The following is a 23564-nucleotide window of genomic DNA, read 5'->3' on the forward strand; positions in this document are numbered from 1 at the left end:
TTGACAAAATGAAACTGTTTTGAACCCTACAATTTATGTGCTGTAACAGCAAGAAAGTTTTCTGGGAGAAAACTGCTATGATATGATATGAATATTAACTAAAACAGATTTGCAATGGTTGGTAAGATGTGGATTTAATGTTGGATCATTTAATTTTGCCCCATTTATCAAGCTTCCCAGTTCAGCTAAACTTTAAAAAGTTGTGGCCAAAATGCTAGTTGTAAATCACTTTTCAAATAATTTCTGTGGTGAGCATGCCCTCACAGCTGGAGCATACTACATATAGACCTCTCTTCTACTGACACCTTACCACACATATCCTATACTTCAAAACACTAACACAAACATTATTTTAGGATGTGTAGCAAATACTACTCATCTTCTCTGTCTCCCCCACTTACTGCTATACAATTACAAGTGTACAAAAAATATTTCTTATAGCCACCAGTACACAGTGAAGCATAAGAAGCCTGGTACTATTGCTTGAACACAAATTGACCACAAGATGTATCTTTACAGTAAACAAAGGATGACTAGTGGTGTCAACATAGCCAATAGTATGTCAGCTTGAAGCATACACCACCTACAAAGTTACCTCTGATTAAGGAACATCATCCATGTTATCTTGTTTAATGTACACAAGAGTAAATTATTGTGAATTATCGGAAGCTCACAGAAGTCATTATTCAGTAGCGAGACACTATTCTGTCCCCAACAAATTGGTCATTACAAATGCTGAACAGATGAAAGCCAATTACAAGATTACATCAGGTTCATCTACTCTGTCACTTCATCACATTCCTGGGAACACAACACTACCACTAACTAGTGAGCTTCCCAGTATTAACTACTAACTGCCCAGCCCAAAATACCATCGTACTTTTAGACATGTAACAATTTGTGTTATTACACAAAACTGAACTTTAAAACATTGTACTTTCTCACATATCAACTTCTGATGAAATACAGTTAAAATGTTAAACATAAACAGTGCAACTTCATCAATGGCCACTTTTGGGATCAAAAAAGTGGCCTCAATCATCATGTGGTCTTATCAATGAGGTCATAAAGTACACCTTAGCTATGTTTGGGACCTACTTGACATATAGTCACTATAATGAGGTGGTCTTATTAATGAGGTTATGAAGTACACCTTAGCTATGTTTGTAATTTACTTGACATAGTCACTATAATGAGGTGGTCTTATTAGTGAGGTTGTGAAGTACACCTTAGCTACAGTATATTTTGACCTACTACAAGTGGCCACTATAATGACGTGGTCTTTTACTGTGAGGTGGTCACTAAGTAGGTTACTCCGTATGTTGGTAAACCAGCTCTGAAACTTTAAAAAATTTTAGAATACTAGTACAATGCTTATGCAAATTTTAACATTCGAACATTCTTTAACTTTTTGCTAAAGAATTTTTGAATGTTGTTACACCCACTCAAGTAATGATAATTATGATAATTTTGCATTATGAACATGTACTAAGCTGCACAAACAGATTGGTTTGCATACATTTGTGAAACTTGTAACCTCACAGCCTATTTAAAAGTAAAAATGTTTAAAATTGAGTGGGATAACAAATGTTTGAGTGTTGAAATTTACATTCGAATGTTAAGCGTACTAAACATTCTGACAATTGCACATGTCTTATTTCAAGTTTCAAATATGTTACAAGTGTTACAAACACACACACACAACATGGTTGTGCAAACAAGCATGCTTTAGCAATTAAAGATGTGATTATATCTCAACTTACAAAAGGAAGAGAGAGATCATTAGAAGGATTCCGGTACTACCATGTATGTGGAAGGATTTGCTGGCAGTGTGCCACACCTGTAAACAATAATTATTGAGTAGTTACTTGTAGTTCACATCAACATGTTTTTAAAAAAGCCCCAACAAATAAGATTAGTTAGCTGGTACTAACCCTAAAGGTATTCATTCAAGAGGAGAGTACACATTATCACATTGTGGTGTGTGTTTGTTAATCCATGGACCTTATTCAGATTACTGTATTAAATGTCCTCCGATAGGCTGGGTAGAACGATGGCCATTTTTGGGACGAATAGTAAGCTACTCCTGAATTTGTTATGGGTTGGGTTTACATGTACAGTACATGAGATGTGTGATACTGAATGTTGTATACAACCACGAAACAAAATGTTAGCTCAATGAGATCCCTCAACCATTTGCAACTGGGAACATTCGGTCATCTTCAGTATAAAAATGTTAGAAGCGAGATCAAAATCCTTGTCCCTAGGGACCAACAAAGAAGTAGAATATGAGGAAAAAAAGACAAGTAAAAAACTACTTTATGATGTGCAGTAGGCATGTAATAGTGTTAATAAATACCCATCCAATTTTCTTAATCTTAGCTATAGCCTCCCATATTCACTACCTCTAATAAAGTTTATTATTATTATTATACAGGAATTAAAAAAGGCAAAGCCTGTAAATCCTGATCCTATCTTACAATAAATCTATGCTAAACATAATGTCATTGTTCAAGTTGTCAAACAACTTCTTGAATTCATCAGTTGATTGAGCCTCCACAATACCACTAGGAAGGGAGTTCCAGTTGTTCACTACACGGTGAGAAAAATAATTCTGTCGAACCTCTCTAAAAGCAAATTGCTTGAACAGTTTGCAAGAGTGCCCTCTAATTGCTGTCCATGCTCTGGTAAAAAAGTAGTTTCATTCACATTTAGATGTCCATTTAATATGTTGTAGGTCATGATCATGTCCCCACGAAGTCTCCAATACTTTAAAGTTGGTAATTTGAGGCATTTTAGACGTTCTCCATAAGGTAGATGTTTGATAGATGGTACCAGCCTTGTTGCATATCTTTGGACCTTTTCAATTGCATCTTCGTCTACTTTGTAATTAGGACCCCATATGATGTTGCCATACTCAAGACATGGTCTTACGATAGACTTGTATAAGTAAGAAAAGGTTTGAGGACTTAAGTTAATAAAGCACTTACTAATTAGACCCAGAAGTCTTCTTGCTTTACTAACAGTTACTGCTACGTTCTTATGAAATTTTAGTTGACTGTCAATCATGATCCCTAGGTCTTTTTCCTCACTAGTTTGCTTAATGTCACAACCGGCCATGGTATAAACATGACTGCAGTTTGTCTTCCCTAGATGTAAAGTTTTACATTTGGAAATGTTAAATGGTAACTGCCACATCTCCGACCACATAACTAGATTGTCAATGTCCTGTTGCATTCTACAAATGTCAGCATCATCTGTCACACAAGGTTGCACATATATACATTAGCCCAAAACCCAGTACAATTTAACAATTACTACAGTACAACAGGTATACAGGTGTACATACTGTATAGTATTTCATACAAGTCTTTAAGACAACATTGTTGTACACACTTACCAAACACACTAGGGGTAGTGGTATGAAGCCGACCCTGCGAGACACCAAGTCACTGTGGTCCCCCGTGACTAACAGGAAGAGAAAACAAGAAGTCTCACACACCCCACAACATATACACATCAGCCAAGAATTAAACACTGTATGTGGGAGCTGAACTACATCATGCATAGCAGAGTCTTGTATACCCACACAAAACTATTCTATTCCAGACATATCTGGATCATCCTTAAGTGGTAGGTGTCTTGATGTCAGCATACTCTAAAATGTACAGTACAATGCCATCAGTATACTGACTATCAAGGTGATCATATTTCGAATTGTTGTTATGTAAAGTTATGGGTTCCACTGTAGACTTTTGTAGGAGTACTTTTTGTGAAATTAGGTTGTGTGGGGATGCTGAATGTTTTAAAACATTAAACCAACCCACAAATAGTCCTCTCTGTGTGGAAGGCAGGAAGCCAGCAATAAGGCCACACATATATAGCAAGGGATTAGGACATTGTGAACTCTTAAAGTAACTTTCCTGCATTGTAGATTTTGCATCAGCAATTTACACTTCTACTCACTTCAATACAAACACCATTAACAGTTTTATTGATGATTGTGTAGATGTAATGTATACTCCTTATTGTTCAATAGAAATACTGTCAACTGGCTTGTTCAATATTTTAATTGCTCTATAACACACTCTCCAAAATCTCTTGGTGCCAGCTAACACACTAGCAGGATTTGGATATGCACTACAATAAAATGTTTCTCCTGGAAATTGTAAGGAAGGGTTGTACATACCTCTAGCAGTAAAACAGCAATTTTCAATGAGTACAACAAACAGGTAAATATATATATATATATACATTCAGTGATGTAGGTACACACACAGTGGTCCTGAGGGAACTCTACACTGATACCATCAAAGTATACAGCAGCCAGCACTATAGATACAGCTTGAATAGGCTATGTCATATGGGAATATGATTTCAAAAAAGTCTAGCTCTTTTAGATATATGTACTTGCTGCAAATAAAGACCATCTTAAAAGAATTACATGATACCCTCACAATATTGTACATTCAAAATCTCATACATTCTACTAATGCGGACACTATCAGTAAAGAAACAGGATTACTGTTGACACTACAAGCATGACACTACAAGCATGTCACTACGAGTATTCCTTACATTTTTGTATCTACTTGTAGCCAAGTCCTTTGCTAAAATTGACCGATACTTTCTGTACACCTAGAAAATATACCCAATGCATGACAACTACACAAGTAGAAACCAATGCCAGCTAATCACTCAATATATTGTATATTTTAATATAGCCATGGAAACATAGTTTAGCACATAGCACAATGCGTGGAGTCTCTGTGTGTGCATGTGTGTGTGTGTACGTGCGTGTGTGTGTGGTACAATGTACATATACCACCATACCTCTGGTTGTATATTATTATAAATTTGGTGATGAAGGCATATACTGTATGCTTCACCCAGTCTACAAACAACTCTGAACCAAACACCATGAGCAGTTCAGGAATTAAAGTCTTCAAATGGTCTGGAATACACACCACAGTTAACATAGTACTGCCACACCTCATCAAGAAGAAAGGAAATGGTGAACTATGACCTAAAATTTTTGTGAAACCACACATTGAATTGACATCATAGCACTCATATAATTCACATTGCACCATGACTGAAAAGGAAAACCTTTTATAGAATTCTTGCTACAATAGTTCAGAGATACATATATTATGAATAAAATAATAGCAGTTTCATCTAAGCTGGCCCAGTAGGAATGGTATCTGGACTTCATTGAACTGGGCTCCTCTCAAATAAAATGGTCTAGGCCTAGGATGGAGGAGCTACTCCCAAGGTCTGAAGGTAATGATCCCGGGATGGTTACCCAGTTGCAGCAGCCCCAAGACAAAGGTATGGCAAACATTGGTGCTGCTTTGCCCTCCAGAAGAGGTAATAACTGGCTATGACAGTCCACCTGGAGCCAGTGGACAAGTTGCAACAGCAAAAGGGTGAATAGTGGAATAGTGTAGTAACAGTTTAACTGAAAAGCCAGGTATCAACTCATGGGTTCAACAGCATGAGGGACTCACCCATGGAACCTGATTCAATGCCCTGGTGGCCAGTTTTGTGATGGCCCTTTTGACATTGTTCTGCCATCCCAATTTGGCATTCCTCATCCCTACATCCCTTTGAGTTCTTGGGAGCATAGATGTCCTCTCCCACTCAAAGCAGTAGAAAAAGAAAGGAGAAATGGGGTGTGCCACTATTTAACAGTACCTAACCTGGGTGTCCTTCTGCCAAGTTTTTCCACTGTTGTTCAAGCTTAGGACCTTCCCCATAGGAGAAATTGTGCCGAGCTTTCAACTAGAGATCAAGTGAATGAATCACATAGGCCATATAGATTCCTTGACTTTTGATGCTATCTTGGTACAACATGTGCTCTCTTATTTTCAGTTGTGCAATTACATTAATCCATACACACTCAGTACACTTGTCTAAAGGGGTGTGTATGGAAGGGGAAGGCCACTCAATAAAAAAAATGACAGCAGCTTTGATGCTTCCCAAATGTTTCAGTGGACAGCACTATTCACCCATCCTTCATCAAAATGAGACAATCCAAGACCAACCCATTTAGGGCAGAGGTGGATGCAATTATCAGCTGAACAAAGGGGCTGGAAACTAGGAGGGCTTAAATATGGCCCCAGATTGGGGGGATGGCCCAGCATTGGACATGCCAAATTCGGTACTCAAAGTGGAGTTTGGCATTGTAAAGTAGTGCTTAGAAGTTACAGACACCATGCTTACGAGGAATTCCCAGTACAGCAGCTTGAACACCATATCTACTAAATTCTTCAGATGAGTGGGCTAACTGTATGCAAGAGTTAATAATATTCACTAGTATGGACTCATGCTGTATGCTAACCTACGCAGACTAAAACTACAGTTGACAGATGTGCTTACCAAGAAGACTTAATTTTTTAACAGAAAGGAAACCAATGATTATGACCTAAAATTCCACAAAATCATACACCGAATATGCATGACATCATACATAACACTCTTACAAAATTTACATGACTGTATAGGGAGACCGGTTACAGAATTTACAATACATGTATATAGTTCAGAGGTATATACATACTTTGAATAAATGGCAAGCCCAATACACAACAGTAAATCTTAGTGATCACATATTATTTATAAGACCACCTCATTATAGAGACCATTTCAAACATAGTTAAGGTATTCTTCATAACCTCCTTTTGGCTCCAACAACGCCGAATTAATGAAGTACATATACATCCTATGTATAAGAGACTTACCAGGATCCCAGTTGAAGGCTGCTAAGTTCCTCACAGACATGACAGCCAACAACACCACCATATGAAACCTCTCTCGGATGTCTATGGGTGATATCATAAACATACTACAGAACAGTTTGCAACCAACTTCTTCCCAGAATTCAATGTAGAACATTCCTCCATATGTAATTTCAACAACTACTTTGCACATACACATGTGTATACAACGTGGGAAGAAGATCGGAAATAAACATGAAATCAGCTTTTGGCTAATGAATTCGAAAAGTCACCGCCCTCAACAGTAGAGATCAAGAATACACTGTACACAATATACATTTACACTGTACTACCATATGAGTGTTAGCATAAATGAATCATGTGAGACAATGTTAATGTAAGGCAGTCTCGTATGAAACCTAGCATAAAGGTTTCAAGGTGCTACACACATAAACGTAATGTGGTGAGATATCAACATAACAATTTGTGATCACTACACCATGCACAAAAATGTAAAACTTAATATGTAAATTGCGGCAATGGGTCAGCCATCAGCAAAAAAAATTTCTTTTACAATTTTGTATTTTGTAACTAAATATGTAGCAAAAGTAAGGAACAATTGTCACAAAAAAATCTGTAGCAACATGTACTGTACGCACCTGCATTTCCCCCAAAAATTATTGCACTCACACACAACATACTGTATGTACGTATATATACCACTCACCACTGAAACAAGCTGGCGGTTTCAAATTTCTTTGAACACATTTCCTTTCAGCTCCACAAACTGGTTAGAGATGAGGATGGTCAGTAACACATTACTGTGCGAGTTCATGGCCACATTCAATGTGACAGCTTGAAATAGTGCCAACACAGTATGTAAGACTTGAAACAGTCAAGGATAGCTGCTTCTAAATATATGTAAAGAATGTCCACAGAAAGTTTCCAAAGCTTCTTCATTGTACAAATCTTATTTTAATGTTTTAGAAAGGAGTAATCTGTTATTGAGCCATCATGTGTACATGCACATTATAAGTACACACACGTTACCCAACAAAATTATCCTGAAACAATACAATGTTACATAATTATTATCATGTGTACAGTATTTAAGAGTGATAAAACTTCAAAGTACTGAAAAAGTTTTTTTAAAACATGAACATTACAAGAAATCTCAGCAATATAATAGCAATTTTCACTGTGAAGGATATAAGTCATTATGGGCAGCATGGAAACAAACTGTCACACTAATAATATTCAGGAAACAACATTAATGCAGCCTACCCAATGAATAACGTAATCCATTCTTGGTAGGATATACTTATGTAATCTACATGGTCATCTTGAATTGCCTTTTAAATTTTTAAAATATTTATTTAATTCCAAGAGTGGATGCGGAAACACTGGGCCACATTAAAATATTATCAGTGAGTTCCTGTTCTACATTAAAATATTACACATATTATAATATTATATTATATATCACTTTAAACTCAATGGACTGTAACTAACTAAAAGCACTATTTCCATGAAGGATACACACATAGATGTTGGCCACACAGAAGTAGAATAGTGTCTCTAAGTAGTCTTGTTTCTTGCTCTTAGTTTCTAAAACAACCCAGTAAAGGGTGTCAAGAGTGTCTTGTCCAATTGATGCTAACAATTGATCGAATATCTGGATAGATAGTGTTACATGTTTGAGTGAATGTGTGCGCTATATACACTGCACCACACTTACATAGAAACACACACAGACACAGACACAGACACAGACACACAGACACAGACACACACACACAGACACACACACAGACACACACACACACACACACACACACACACACACACACACACACACACACACATACACAAACACTTTCACCTCCAACACATAAATGATGATGTACAATTTGATAAAGGACTGACCATGCACCATATGGTAGACCATGGAAGTGTCAACATTTCTCATAGCAATTACACACACTACAACGATCAGAGCTACAAACCAACAAACAGACACAAGTATGTACTGTTCAAGTGTAACAACATACGTACAAGAAATACACTAAAGAATAAGCACTGATACAAGCTGCAGTAAAGCTATTTAAAAAGGCAGCCAGACACCCACAGGACACTTGCTCACAGTCCCATTTGTAATAAGGTATAACACCTCACTGATGACCACACTTCAGCATAGTCTTAAGAAGTCCAGAACAGATGGATACATTGTAATACAACATACACACCAACATAAGTATGTCAATTCCATTACACAATACACACCAGCACCAACAGGAATACACACAGACGGACAGACACATTACAACAGTATGCATACCTTTCAATATGTCACAGATTTGTGCCAGCTCCAGTGATAACCTACAAGTGCACACCAACCATTCCTGAACTACCATAGAACACACAAATATTTACATGTTGTGTAATACTTAGGAACATGTGTACACTGGTGAGCTAGATGGTCAACCCTTTCAAATCCCTTCAAGTGCTGCATTTATTACACATCAAATTGATTATGCAACCATACAGTAATAGAATATTTACTTTAAGGATGTATAGTTTTATAACAATTGCACACATAGAAAACAAATACATGTACTGCACATACACAGTGAAACTCTTTCTTGTGAACAACTGTTAGACCTCTGCCTACGTGGGAAACAAATCAATAGTACCACATAAACCGCTGACAAATTAAACTACTATACGAATAAATAAAATGTACTTTATAAATACCGTATTTTCACTGGACTACACAGTATCCATGGATAACAGAACCTTGCCAAATTAATTATGTATGTGCAAGTACATTGACATACAGTGTATCCTACATATTACTGTACATACTGTGGTCTCATTCATTGTATACACAGTGCATTACATCATTAAATATTGGTGATTTAATTTAATCCATTAGCTTCTCATCCATGGTAACAAGAAAAGGTATATTAACATTAATGACACTGGTTTTGTAAGATGATGCCAAATTCCTTAGCTACCATCAACATGCTATGCCACACAATTAGATGTCAAGTGACTTAAACAAACAGTTTGTATACACAATGCCACACCTCAGTATTTAATGTGTCTGTGGACAAACCACTTTTGCACCCACACTGATGTAAGCGAGGGTGTGTCACATTTGTATGTGTAGATAATGAAAATGCCATGACACAGCTATAGTATGTTCACGTTGAGCTGAATCCTCAAAAACATTTAATAACTCATGGATGCAATTACACACGATCTTGAAATTTGGCTCGTTTGTAGTACTGCTTAATCCGCTAAAAATATTTCAAAATCTTTTTGTTCAAATGTTTGACATAATATTTACGGCCAATCAAAATTTTCACAATACATTTCCTATGGGGAAGCCATACAAGTACAATGTCCATTACAGTCCTTTCCCGAACTTGTAATGGAGCCAAACTGTACGTGTCTGTTGTTGACATCTTTGCTGTTACCAATAATCATCTGGTTAGTTGAAATGTTAACTCTGTTGAGAAAAAATCCACTTTTAATTTTCAGGATTCAGCTCAACGTGAACATACTATAGAAAACACATTTTAGCAGATTAAAAAGAGATTGTGAAAATGCCATGATGCAGAAAAAATGCATACAGAGCATATCTTACAAGGTTTGTGTGTAGTAATGAATTCTATTGTACACCCTTGAATAGGCATGCACTGCAGTGGAAACACTTAATGGACACTTTGAAATGTGGACACTTTGACTATCATGACACTTGTTCATGGCACCATTTTTGTAAGTGTAAGCGTACAAACATTTACACCCCTGAGATCAGCACACTCCCCTAGTTAGGGAACTTAGGGATAATCCCATAGTGTAAGGAACAGAAAGTTTCGTACCCTGAATTTGGGGCCACTTCTTTGTACTGTAAAAGATGTCATGGTTTCCTAAAGTAATTTTAATCTAAGGAAAGTTTCATTTAACCTCAACCAAAACATCACTAGGCATTCACTACCTTATATGGTAACCAAGCGTGGCTCAACCATCAGGACCAACCAACTAATCACCATCATCCTCCACTAACCCAGCTGTGTCTTAGCCACAAGAAGAGGCTTTGACAGACCTCACTACATACTGGTTATGAATGACTAGAGGAAATAGAATCCCTCCAAAGACAGACCTCACCAATGGCAACCTATAAACAATGGCTATATGTTACTACACACACACTTGGTCATATGATAAAGGTAAGGAAGTTATTTCATTCATTTGAGATCACTGGTAAGGTTTCTGATGGCAAATTGTAAGGATGATAATGGCCTGACTTCTCAGGTTTGTATTGTTGTATACAATGATTTGGACAGGTAAACAACTATAAAAGGATGAGGAGTATGTTAACACTTATAATTATCATAGAGTCAGTCATACACTACATGTACCATACATGTATAAGTATTCAAGTAACATCAGTAAATGATGCGATAAAAGGTTTTCTCAAAACATATCCATGTAGGTTGTTTACATGTATACAAGCGTACACATGCGTGCGCTTGAGCGTGTGCATGTATGCATGAATGTGTACATGTGTGCACATGCATGCGTAACATGTGCTTGCTTTGGCCTATCCATACCTAATCCTGTCGACACGTTCAGTAGGCTGAGGTAGACTGGATGAGTGTGTGGGCATTGAATAGTGCAAATGCACTATACGATGAGGACAATATACTGTAGCTATAGCTAGCCTATATATTCATCTACTGTACATGTATTGCCTACATGGCTACTAATCACTGGTCCATATAGTGATGTATTTTTGCCTATCATTAAGATTATCAGTACATTTTCAGCATCAGGCTTTACTGACCCTTGCTACAGGTAGTTTGAGACATTCATATCATGGGTCACGTGTTGGATCACATTTCTGTTCTAAATTTTCACTGAAAATTTTCAATTTAAGATTGTGCAAAGCAGGTAATGGCACAAGAAAAAGCAATTATTCATAAACCCAACTAGCCTGCAATTATCATGGGACTTAGTAAGTGACCATGTGTACACTGAATCAAGTATCTGTACATGCCAACTGGAGATGAATAGTGAGTCTGGGGAATATCACTCCAACAGATTGCATGTGTATTGATACATAAAAGAGAACAAACATCTGTCAACATGTGACATATGTTTTCTATACTAAATCCTCTGCACAGTTATTGGCACCTTTACCGTAGCAAAACCCCTTTGTACACACAGGAGAGGTCACTCATTGTCTTTTAGAGGTAATATTGTATGAGACTATCACCACAAGTGCCCAATAAGAGGTCAGGTCAACTATATGCATAAAATCATCTGTTGTTGGAAATATTTATGCAGCACAATTTGATGTTTAGAATAAACAAATGACAATACTCCCAAAATTAAAGTGAAGTTCAAGTATCTACATACAACTTAGAGAGATTACAGTATCTTCCTCTAAAACTATGTAATTTAAATATCGGGTTTTAGGAACCAATATACAGGCATGTACACTACAAATATAGCGAATCTAGAGAGGCCCTATTGTATATGCATACATTTGGTAGTGAGAGTGATGAGTATTCAAATGCAATTTCTGTTTACTAGATTCCCTCTAAGTAAAGGAAGTGAAAAAGGTTTTGATCAGGTCACAGAACAAATAAAACACACTTCACTTTAAGTATGCATGCTCACTCACCAACAACACAGCGACCGCCACATAAGTGTCGACACAGCAAGGAAGACCCTCTGATTGATAGGAATGAGACGACAAACAGGAAGGAGCCGAGACAGATCAGGAATCCAAACAACATCAACTGGTGGAGTCATAAATAATTATTAAACATTGAATATGAAATATTAACAGTAGAAGTGTGATGTAAAACATGACATAAACACAATGTAATTTCAATACCAACACAATACCATGTATGCCCCTGTTCCTAAACAGTGACACACTGTACATTTTCTAATAATACAAATTAAACACATTGTAGGGTTTAACCGGGTCTTGCACTAGACCCGTTGAGTCTCAGACGAGCCGTGTGACTTGTTAAACTAGTTTCCTCTATGAGGAAGTGGTGCCAGTATATTGATAGCAAACTACACTGAGACATGTCTATCATGGGCCCTAATTGAAGCACTACATTATGCTAATTATATGAGTCATCCTATTAATATTTGATCAGAAAATACAGTAAGTGTAGTTTAATTGGCGGGATATATATATTTGACAATTACGCTAATATCTACACTGGAGAATTGTAGATTTAACAAAAGGGTTACTGATTGGAGCATTGAAGTTATGACACTAGGGTCCCCAATTAGACCACGTGGATGGTGAAGTAGTCTTCCACTAAAAATAATCAAGTGAGATGATCACTAAGACTACTGTACATATATATAACCATCACATAACATTGCCATGCTCTGCTAAGGAAACGTAACTATAACAAACCACAAAATAAGTACAGAAGTATACTTGAAGTCACATATTAAATTTATCACCTGCTGTCATTGATGTAACTAATAATACTTGCATCAGATACTGTTTCAAAACTTTCCTAAGTGTAAAATAAATCATGAAGTTCATACTAAAATACACATTTCACTTGTGTTTGAGCATTATGTATTGCGTACACACAAAATATTTAGCTACACATAATAATTTATACAGTTAGGAGTAAGTTTAAACATAAGTGGAATCTGTGTATCATGATGAAAAAATAAACCAAATTACAGTCGCTATTCTGGTCTGCTCATCTTGCTGTACACTGCAGCTTGATCTTATAGCTTTATGATTATATCTTGTAGTGTCTGAGGACAGCTGGAGCATTCATCACTACCAGTGCTAACATGATATATGAACTAATAAAGGATACTGAGCATCCGAAAAATAAGGAAATGGATGAGTTGACGATGACTGGTACACCAGATTATGTGGACTGTTATAGCACCTCACTTCATTACATATATGATGCACATAATTATTATGCTATGATTATTTTCTGGTATGCCACTACCAATACACATGTTTTAGAGAGAGAGAAACACACACACACACACGCATGTACTCACACACACACACACACACACTTAAACTTTACCACTTAGTATATCATGCCTTTGTTAACTTGCCACATATGAACAGTTAGCACTCCTACAAAATTATGATTTAATTTTTATTCTTTCAAAAAACATTAAATATTACTGTATAAGTAGTGTTTTTGGCTTTCTTGCAATAGTAAAAAACTAGTTGGAGTGAAATGTCCAATTCAGTGACATGCTCAAGGATCACTGATAGCGGATGTCTCTTCTTCCTGTGCGACACATGCAGGAGATGGCTCAGCCATTCACCAGGAGCTTTGCAGATATCACTGAAGTGGCACATAAGTTGGCATGTACAAAATGATATGTCAATACTAGATCAAATTTAATAGTTTGTTTACAAGTTTCTTTTGTGAGGATTCTCAATATATTGGTAATTGCTTCAGAGCACAAAGGTACAACTGGGAGTATATAGCTGCAATTCCGTGGGTGTGGCTCACTAGCTAAGCATGTATGTCTATCTGCCTTCACATCTAAATTGCTAATACATCACTAAGTTAACACTACATTCTAATCACCAAAGGCAGATCTAGCTGTAGACTAGATCCGTTTAGCTGTGGCAATGTGTGCACAGTGATTCAATTTGTTGTAGGTTTAGTTTGACAACATTGTTATCTGTAGAGCTAAGGTGATCTCTCAGACATTTTTTCCATGTTGATTAATTAAAGAAGTGTTGAATAAGAATCCAACAAGGAAATCTCTAGTAAAATAACGGTATGTGCTGCTATATTATTTGAAGGATATAAATTACAGATATATTCAGTTCTGTTTGTTATAATATCTGTATTATTTCACAGACAGAGTATTGTGTCCAGCAGACAGTATTGAACCTGTTGCAACGAGGCTACAGTGTACATGTTGTAGTTGACGCATGTTCCCTCAAGGACACAGCTGGACTACACTCTGTGGCCATCGAGGTATTTAATAATGTTGAGTTACTACCTATACAACACTTATATTGTATAAAGACCACACATAATCATTAAGGGAAAAGCCTTGCAAACTATTAGGCAGAAAAAATCATCCAAGCTTCTCTTGGTCAGATCTTTCATGTATTAGTTATTTAAAATGTTTGAGATACTCTAATAGAGCAGTCAAAAATGGTTTAGTGATCAATATATACTCAGATAAATTCACCTGGCAAAAGAAATAAAGATTGTTTAACAACACTGAATCAAGTGATATTATTGGCTATACTCGTGTCGTAAAATGTTGGAAATAATAGTAAACATGATAGAAGTGCTATTTGGGCACTGCTCAAAAGCACAATGCTCATTTTTTCATAGTTTACTTGGTCAGTATAGTGAAGATTCTACAAGTTAAACTACCTTGTGCTGAGTCAACTGTTCAGTTAGAGTACCACAACTAGATAATGATTCCCCCTTCAGAGTTATAAACAGTGTGAACTGTAAATACACATCCTTATTTTGGACACTTTATTAACTGCTGTAAACTCCAGTGTGCTATATAAGAGTCCCATGTAGGATAAGGTGTCACAAGTGTCTGTTGTATGTGTCCAGTCCACATTACAAAATTGACTGATACTGTAACAATTATTTCCATCACTTCCAGTACTTGAATACAGCAGCCAGGGGCATTCATCACAACCAGTACAAATATTTTATTTAAACTAGTCAGAGACACTAAACACAAGAAGTACAATGAGATACAGAAACTTATGATGAAACACTACCAAGTAAACTTATAGCATCCACTGTTTGTAATTATGTGAAATCTTGAGTAATTAGGATTCGCCTTTTGTATTTATGGAATTCTGGATGTAAATCAGTAACTTGGTTATCTATATCAACCACTTCATTTTTTACAATGAAATCTGTAAGTATGTACATAATTATCAGAAATGCAAAATTATTGAATCATGTACAACATTAGGGAGTCATGGGTGAGGTGGGTATGTTAAATACCACAATTCATTGTAACTATGTACACTGGGGGAGAGGCCACTATACAATACGATTACTGCATAATGTATATCTCTCAATTTCTGATAGCGGTTTCTTGGGCTGATGTCGTTTCTGCTTTAAGAACAGTTCCTCTTTAGGAATCACGTTTTCATCTGCTGAATAACTAGCTTTAATGTTTTCTAACAAGCCATCTCTACTGGGAGGTGATTTTAGTTCTTGTGTGCAGTTCACTTCAGTCACGGATGATTGGCTGACATGGGATAATAATGAGTCGGATGGTTTTAACTGCTGTCCAGTTGCCGGGTTACTGCTGACATGACCTTCTTGTTCAGCATAGTGGTAGTCATGTACTTTTCCCAATAAGAGCACACCAATTAGAACTTTCAATGACACTACACTGTAAAATAAAAACAGCACTGTATATATTTACCAAAGAAAGAAAAAAGAATTTGTATACCAACAAGTTACCAGTTATCCTTAAGGGTGCTCTGTACAGTTTCACATATGGCTAGAGCACCCTTAAAAACTTCCATATTCCACCTAAATTGTATTATGTAAGTATATACTGTCAAGAATATTAGTTTCATATTTCAAACACAATTTGTAATTGGCCAATTATCACTAATTCCATTTTAGCTTGTTTATACTACTACAATCATTTTGACCGAAAACAAAACTACAGAATGTAACAGAGTAGCTAGGAACACAATCAAATAAAATGAAACTGTTTTAACTCCACAATTTATGTGCTATAACAGCAAGAAAGTTTTCCGGGAGAAAACTGCTATGATATGTGATGTGAATACTAACTAAAACAGATGTACAATGGTTGGTAAGATGTGGTAGATTTAATGTTGGCTCATTTAATTTTGCCACTTTTATCAAATTTCCCAGTTCAGCTAAACTTTAAAAAGTTGTGGCCAAAATGCTAGTCGTAAATCACTTTTCAAACAATTTCTGGGGGGAGCATGCCCACACAGCTGGAGCATGCTACATATAGACTTCTCTTCTACTGACACCTTACCACACATGCCCTATATATACTTCAAAACAATAAAACAAAAAATCATTTTAGGATGTGTAGTAAATACTACCCATCTTCTCTGTCTCTCCCACCTACTGCTATACAGCTACAAGTGTACAAAAAATATTTCTTATAGCCACCAGTACACAGTGAAGCATAAGAAGCCCTGTACTATTGCTTGAACACAAATTGACCACAAGATGTATCTTTACAGCAAACAAAGGATGACTAGTGGTGTCAACATAGCCAATAGTATGTCAGCTTGAAGCATACACCACCTACAAAGTTACCTCTGATTAAGGAACATCATCCATGTTATCTTGTTTAATGTACACAAGAGTAAATTATTGTGAATTATCGGAAGCTCACAGAAGTCATTATTCAGTAGCGAGACATTATTCTGTCCCCAACAAATTGGTCATTACAAATGCTGAACAGATGAAAGCCAATTACAAGATTACATCAGATTCATCTACTCTGTCACTTCATCACATTCCTGGGAACACTACACTACCACTAACTAGTGAGCTTCCCAGTATTAACTACTAACTGCCCAGCCCAAAATACCATCGTACTTTTAGACATGTAACAATTTGTGTTATTACACAAAACTGAACTTTAAAACATTGTACTTTCTCACATATCAACTTTTGATTAAATACAGTTACAACGTTAAACATAAACAGTGCAACTTCATCAATGGCCACCTTTAGGATCAAATAAAGTGGTCTCAATAATCATTTGGTCTTATTAATGAGGACCTTAGCTATGTTTGGGACCTACTTGACATGGTCACTATAATGAGATGGTCTTATTAATAACGTTATGAAGTATATATTAACCGTGTTTGGGACCTACTTGACATGGTCAGGTGGTCTTATTAGTGAGGTCATGAAGACTTTAGCTATGTTTGGGACCCGTGTATTTTCTGTCGTTTGAATGTAATGAATTAGACAGAAACTAAGCTCTCGAATGAATACTATCGGGGTTACGTGAGCCTTTCTCAGGCTAAATGAGGTGTGATAATTCATTCTACGCCACGTGTTTTGTACAAGTGGGCTACCCACCCACCCTCCCAGTAATATGGTTTACTTGATTTTCCTTAATTCTCTGCAGGTATTGTTGTTGGATCAAGAGAATAACAGGACATGGACAATTTTAATTGTATTTTTAGGTGTTAAGATAAGCACAACATGAGTGGAGCTACTTTATGGCTTTTCCTGGTAGCCAAAAAAAAGAAGAAAAAAAAAAGCCTATCAGGTTTTTTCCAGGGGCTGTCTTCGGCTGGACACCTCAAATTTATGTTATCCTTTATTATTATTTCGGCTAAGCCCCCACTCACCCACATTGAGATTTTTCTGGTTGATTATATGCAAATTGCTTGCATGGTTGTTGTGTGTAATGTATGTTGGAAATCAATAACAATAGCCCACGCTTGGTGGCACACAACCCAATGTATGTGTGTTGTGGGTGGTAAGGGTAATGATAGTATGGTGCAGGAGGGTCAGGTGGTATTATTAGTAAGGTCATGAAGTACACCTTAGCTACAGTATATTTTGGACCTACTACAAGTGGCCACTATAATGATGATGTGGTCTTTTACTATGAGGTGGTTACTAAACAAGGTTACACTGTATGTTGGTATACCAGCTCTGAAACTCTGAAACATTGTAGAATACTAGCACAGTGCAAATACATGTAGTTTTGTTACTTCCAAAATAGGGCATAAATGAATGTTACTCGAGCATTCTTTAATTTTTTTGTTAACAAATGTTTGAATGTTGATATACCCACTCAATTAGTCTACAAAAATAAGCTTGCATATATTTGTGAAACTTGTAACCTCACAGCCAATTTGAAAGTAAAAATGTTTAAAATGCGGTTAGGATAACGAATGTTTGAATGTTGTAATTTACATTCGAAGGTCCAAGCTTAATAAACATTCTAACGAATGTTTGACATTAATGCCTTATTCCAAAAATTTCAAGACTGTTACATGTGTTACAAACACACACACACACACAACATGGTTGTGCAAACAAGCATGCTTTAGCAATTAAAGATCAATATCTCAACTTACAAAAGGAAGAGAGAGATCATTAGAAGGATTCCGGTACTACCATGTATGTGGAAGGATTTGCTGGCAGTGTGCCACACCTGTAAACAATAATTATTGAGCAATTACCTGTAATCCACCAGAAATGGACCACTTCACTTATCAACATGTTTTTTAAAAAGCTACCAATAAATAAGATTAGTTAGCTGGTACTAACCCTAAAGATATTCATTCAAGAGGAGAGTACACATTATCACATTGTGGTGTGTGTTTGTTTATTTAATCCATGGACCTTATTTGGATTATTGCATTAAATGTCCTCCGATAGGCTGGGTAGAACGATGGCCATTTTTGGGATGAATAGTAAGCTACTCCTGAATTTGTTATGGGTTGGGTTTACACGTACAGTACATGAGATGTGTGATACTGTATGTTGTATACAACTACGAAACAAAACGTCAGCTCAACGAGATCCCTCAACAACTTGCAAATGACCGACTTTATTAGAGGTCTTGCACAAGTGAATATAGAAGGCTATAGCTAACATTAAGATTAAGGATTAAGAAAATTTGTTGTGGATATTTATGAACACTATTACATGTCCAATGCACAGCATAAAGTAGTTTTTACTTGTCTTTTATCCCCATATGGGTCCCCAGGACAAGGATTGGGTCTGGCTTCTAAGATTTTTATACTGAAGATGATCGAATGTTCCTGCACACAATTTAATTTAACAACATTTACTACAGTATAACAGGTATACAGGTGTACATACTGTATAGTATTTCATACAAGTCTTTAAGACAACATTGCTGTACACACTTACCAAACACACTAGGGGCAGTGGTATGAAGCCGACCCTACGAGACACTAAGTCACTGTGGTCCCCACGTGACTAACAGGAAGAGAAAATAAGAAGTCACACACACTCCACAACATGTACACATCAGTCAATAATTAACCACTGTACTTTCTACATGTAGGAGCTGAACTATGTATGCATAGAAAAGTCTTGTATACCCACACAAAACTATTCTATCCCAGACATACCCAGGTCATCCCTAAGTGGTAGGTGTCTTGATGTCAGCATACTCTAAATGTACAATACTATCAACTAGTACACTGATTATCAAGGTACTCATATTTCAGATTGTTATGTTATGGGTCCCACTATAGATTTGTAGGAGTACTTTTTTGTGAAATTTCATTTTAGGTTGTGGGGGGATGCTGAATGTTTTAAAACATTAAACCAACCCACAAACAGTCCTCTGTGTGTGGAAGGCTGGAAGCCAGCTATTGAGTAATAGGGCCACACATATATAGCAAGGGATTAGGACATTGTGAACTCTTAAAAGTGACTTTTCTGCGTTGTAGAGTTTGTATCAGCAATTTACACTTCTTCTCACTTCAATACAAACACCATTAACAGTTTTATTGATGATGAGTAGATGTAACCTATACTCCTTATTGTTCAATAGAAATACTGTCAACTGGCTTGCTCAATATTGTAATTGCTCTATAACGCAAGCTCTCCAAAATCTCTTGATTCCAGCTAACACACTAGCAGGATTTGGTATACACTACAATAAAATGTTTCTCCTGGAAATTGTAAAGGACATACCTCTAGCAGTACTGTATGCAAAATAGCAATTTTCAACGAGTACAACAAACAGGTAAATATAGACATGTGCAGGGATGTAGGTACACACACAGTGGTCCTGAGGGCACAACATGAGTCTACACTGATACCATCAAAGTATACAGCAACCAGCACTAGATACAGCTTGAATAGGCTATGTCATATGGGAATATGATTTCAAAAAAAAAATCAAGCTCTTTTATATATACGTACATGCTGCAAATAAAGACCATCTTGACAGAATTACATGATACCCTCACAATATTGTACATTCAAAGTCTCATACGTACTACTATTGCCAGTAAAGAGACTGGATTAGTGCTGACACTACAAGCATGTCACTACAAGCATGTCACTACAAGTATTTTCTTCCTTACATTTTTGTATCTACTTGTAGCCAAGTCCTTTGCTAAAATTGACCGATACTTTCTGTATACCTAGAAAATATACCCAATGCATGACAACTACACAAGTAGAAACCAATGCCAGCAATTCACTCATATATTTTATTTAATATAGCCATGGAAACAATAGTTTTGTGCATAGCACAATGCGTGTAGTCTGTGTGTGTGTGTGTGTGTGTCTGTGTGTGTGTGTGTGTGTCTGTGTGTGTGTGTGTCTGTGTGTGTGTGTGTCTGTGTGTGTGTGTGTCTGTCTGTGTGTGTGTGTGTGTGTGTGTGTGTGTGTGTGTGTGTGTGTGTGTCTGTCTGTGTGTGTGTGTGTGTGTGTGTGTGTGTGTGTGTGTGTGTGTGTGTGTGTGTGTGTGTGTGTGTGTGTGTGTGTGTGTGTGTGTGTGTGTGTGTGTGTGTGTGTGTGTGTGTGTGTGTGTGTGTGTGTGTGTGTGTGTGTGTGTGTGTGTGTGTGTGTGTGTGCATGGTATGATGTACATATCCCCCCATACCTCTGGTTGTATATCATTAAACTTGGTGATGAAGGCATGCTTCACCCAGTCTACAAACAACTCTGAACCAAACACCATGAGTAGTTCGGGAATTAAAATCTCCAAGTGGCCTGGAATACACACCATAGTTAACATAGTACTGCCACACCTTATCAAGAAGAAAGGAAATGATGAAGACCTAAAAATTCTGTGAAGCCCATGACCATATAGGGAAACCTGTTATAGAATCCTCGCTACAACAGTTCAGAGATATATGCATATTATGAATAAAACAATAACAGTTTCATCAAAGCTGGCCCAATAGGTATGGTACCTGGACTCCATTGAGCTGGGCTCCTTGGTCTAGGCCTAGGACAGTGGAGCTACCCCCAAGTTCTGAAGGTAATAGTCCTGGGATAGTTACCCAGTAGCAGCAGCCTCAAGGCAAAAAATATGGCAGACATTGGCACTGCTTTGCCCTATAATATCCCAGAAGAGGCAAGAACGTGTTATGACAGTCCACCTGGAGCCAGTGGACTAGTTGCAACAACAAATAGGTGGAATAGTGTAGTATCAGTTTGACCGAAAAGTCAGACATCAACTCTATGCAATGGGTTTGACAGTGTGGGGGACTCACCCATGGAACCTGATTTCATGCTCTGGTGGCCAGTCTACTGAGACATTGTTTTACCATCCCAATTTGGCATTCCCCATAGGAGCTATTGTGAGCTTTCAACTAGAGATCAAGTGGATCACATAGGCTATATAGATTCCTTGACTTTTAATGCTATCTTGGTATGAACTATGTACACATGTGCTCTCTTATTTTCCGTTGTGCAGTTACGTTAATCCATACACACCCAGTACACTTGTCTAAAGGCTGTCTCACAGGGTGTGTGGTATGGGGAGCACAGGTGTAAGACTGAGCAGTGGAAGGGGAAGGCCACCTAACAAAAAATGACAGTAGCTTTGACCCTTCCCGATATCTGTCCTACCCAAATATTTCAGTGGACAGTACCCTTCGTCACAATGAGACAACCCATTTAGGGCAGAGGTGGATGCAATTATCAGCTGAACAAAGGGGCCAGCTGAATTGGGGGGATGGCCCAGCCTTCAAATTCGGTATTCAAAGTGAAGTTCGGCATTGTAAAGTAGCAGAGGAGGTTGGACACAATTTAAGCACCCCTAAAACAAATTATGCGAGGTTTATACATCGATCTCAGTAAAGTATCATTGCTCTGATTATAGAATACGTATGTGACAATTCTGGAGAACTTCTACAAACAACTTATTAGTTTCACCCCAATCACCAAGTGCTTTTACAAAACAAAGTACATCACCTTGAAGCTTACGTGAAGCACCATCCGAATATCTAGTCAACCCCATCGTTTTTCAAATTTGTATTGTGACTATTGAGGGTCACGTGAAATACCAAATAAAACAATGCAATCAAGGGCAATATATTTATGTGGCGCTTACAGCGTGTCCAACCTCCTCTGGTAAAGTAGTGCTTAAAAGTTAAAGGCACCATGCTTATGAGGATTGCCCAGTACAGCAGCTCAAACACTATGGGTACTAAATTCTTCAGATGAGTGGGCTAACTGTATACAAGAGTTAATAATATTCTCTATGATGGACTCTTGCTGTATGTTAACCTACGCAGAATAAAACTACAGTCGACAGATGCGCTTACCAAGAAGACTTAATTATTTAACAGAAAGGAAACCATGATTATGACCTAAAATTCCACAAAATCATACACCGAATTATGACATCATACGTAACACTGTTACAAAATTTACATGACTTTATAGGGAGACCGGTTACAGAATTTACAATACATGTAGTTCAGAGGTATATACATACTTTGAATAAATGTCAAGCCCAAAACACAACAGTAAATCTTAGTGGCCACGTATTACTGTATTAATAAGACCACCTCATTATAGAGACCATATCAAACATAACTAAGGTGTTCTTCATAGCCTCCTTCCTTTTGGCTCCAAAAATGCCGCATTAATGGAGTACACTATGTACATATATGTATATCCTACATATACAAGACTTACCAGGATCCCAGTTGAAGGCTGCTAAGTTCCTCACAGACACGACAGCCAACAACACCACCATATGAAACCTCTCTCGGATGTCTATGGGTGATATCATAAACATACTGTACTAATACAGAACAGTTTGCAATCAACTTCTTCCCAGAAT

General features: G+C 37.1%; 1 protein-coding gene across 2 annotated transcripts in view; it reads right to left on the reverse strand.

Moving 5' to 3' along the window:
* LOC136238144 (transmembrane anterior posterior transformation protein 1-like) overlaps nt 1-23564 on the reverse strand; it is a 32899-nt gene that overhangs the window by 693 nt on the left and 8642 nt on the right. Inside the window, exons 8-26 of one of the 2 annotated variants that reach the window (XM_066028495.1) lie at nt 23417-23497; nt 21369-21478; nt 20845-20904; nt 19655-19723; nt 18853-18929; nt 15579-16145; nt 13927-14092; nt 13823-13875; nt 13224-13279; nt 12415-12532; nt 9346-9386; nt 9058-9098; nt 8602-8717; nt 8259-8394; nt 7447-7604; nt 6744-6824; nt 3401-3468; nt 1764-1840; nt 596-801 (exon numbers count right to left, since the gene is read on the reverse strand). In XM_066028495.1, coding sequence (XP_065884567.1) covers nt 15788-16145; nt 18853-18929; nt 19655-19723; nt 20845-20904; nt 21369-21478; nt 23417-23497 — 755 coding nt within the window. In that variant the 3' untranslated portion in view covers nt 596-801; nt 1764-1840; nt 3401-3468; ... (9 more) ...; nt 13927-14092; nt 15579-15787. Of the gene's footprint in view, nt 1-595; nt 802-1763; nt 1841-3400; nt 3469-4578; nt 4639-6743; nt 6825-7446; nt 7605-8258; nt 8395-8601; nt 8718-9057; nt 9099-9345; nt 9387-12414; nt 12533-13223; nt 13280-13822; nt 13876-13926; nt 14093-15578; nt 16146-18852; nt 18930-19654; nt 19724-20844; nt 20905-21368; nt 21479-23416; nt 23498-23564 lie in introns of both variants that reach the window. The other variant, XM_066028496.1, reaches the window with a different exon arrangement.

This window comes from Dysidea avara, chromosome 11 (assembly GCF_963678975.1).
Source record: "Dysidea avara chromosome 11, odDysAvar1.4, whole genome shotgun sequence".
In the NCBI taxonomy this organism is placed as follows: Eukaryota; Metazoa; Porifera; class Demospongiae; order Dictyoceratida; family Dysideidae; genus Dysidea; species Dysidea avara.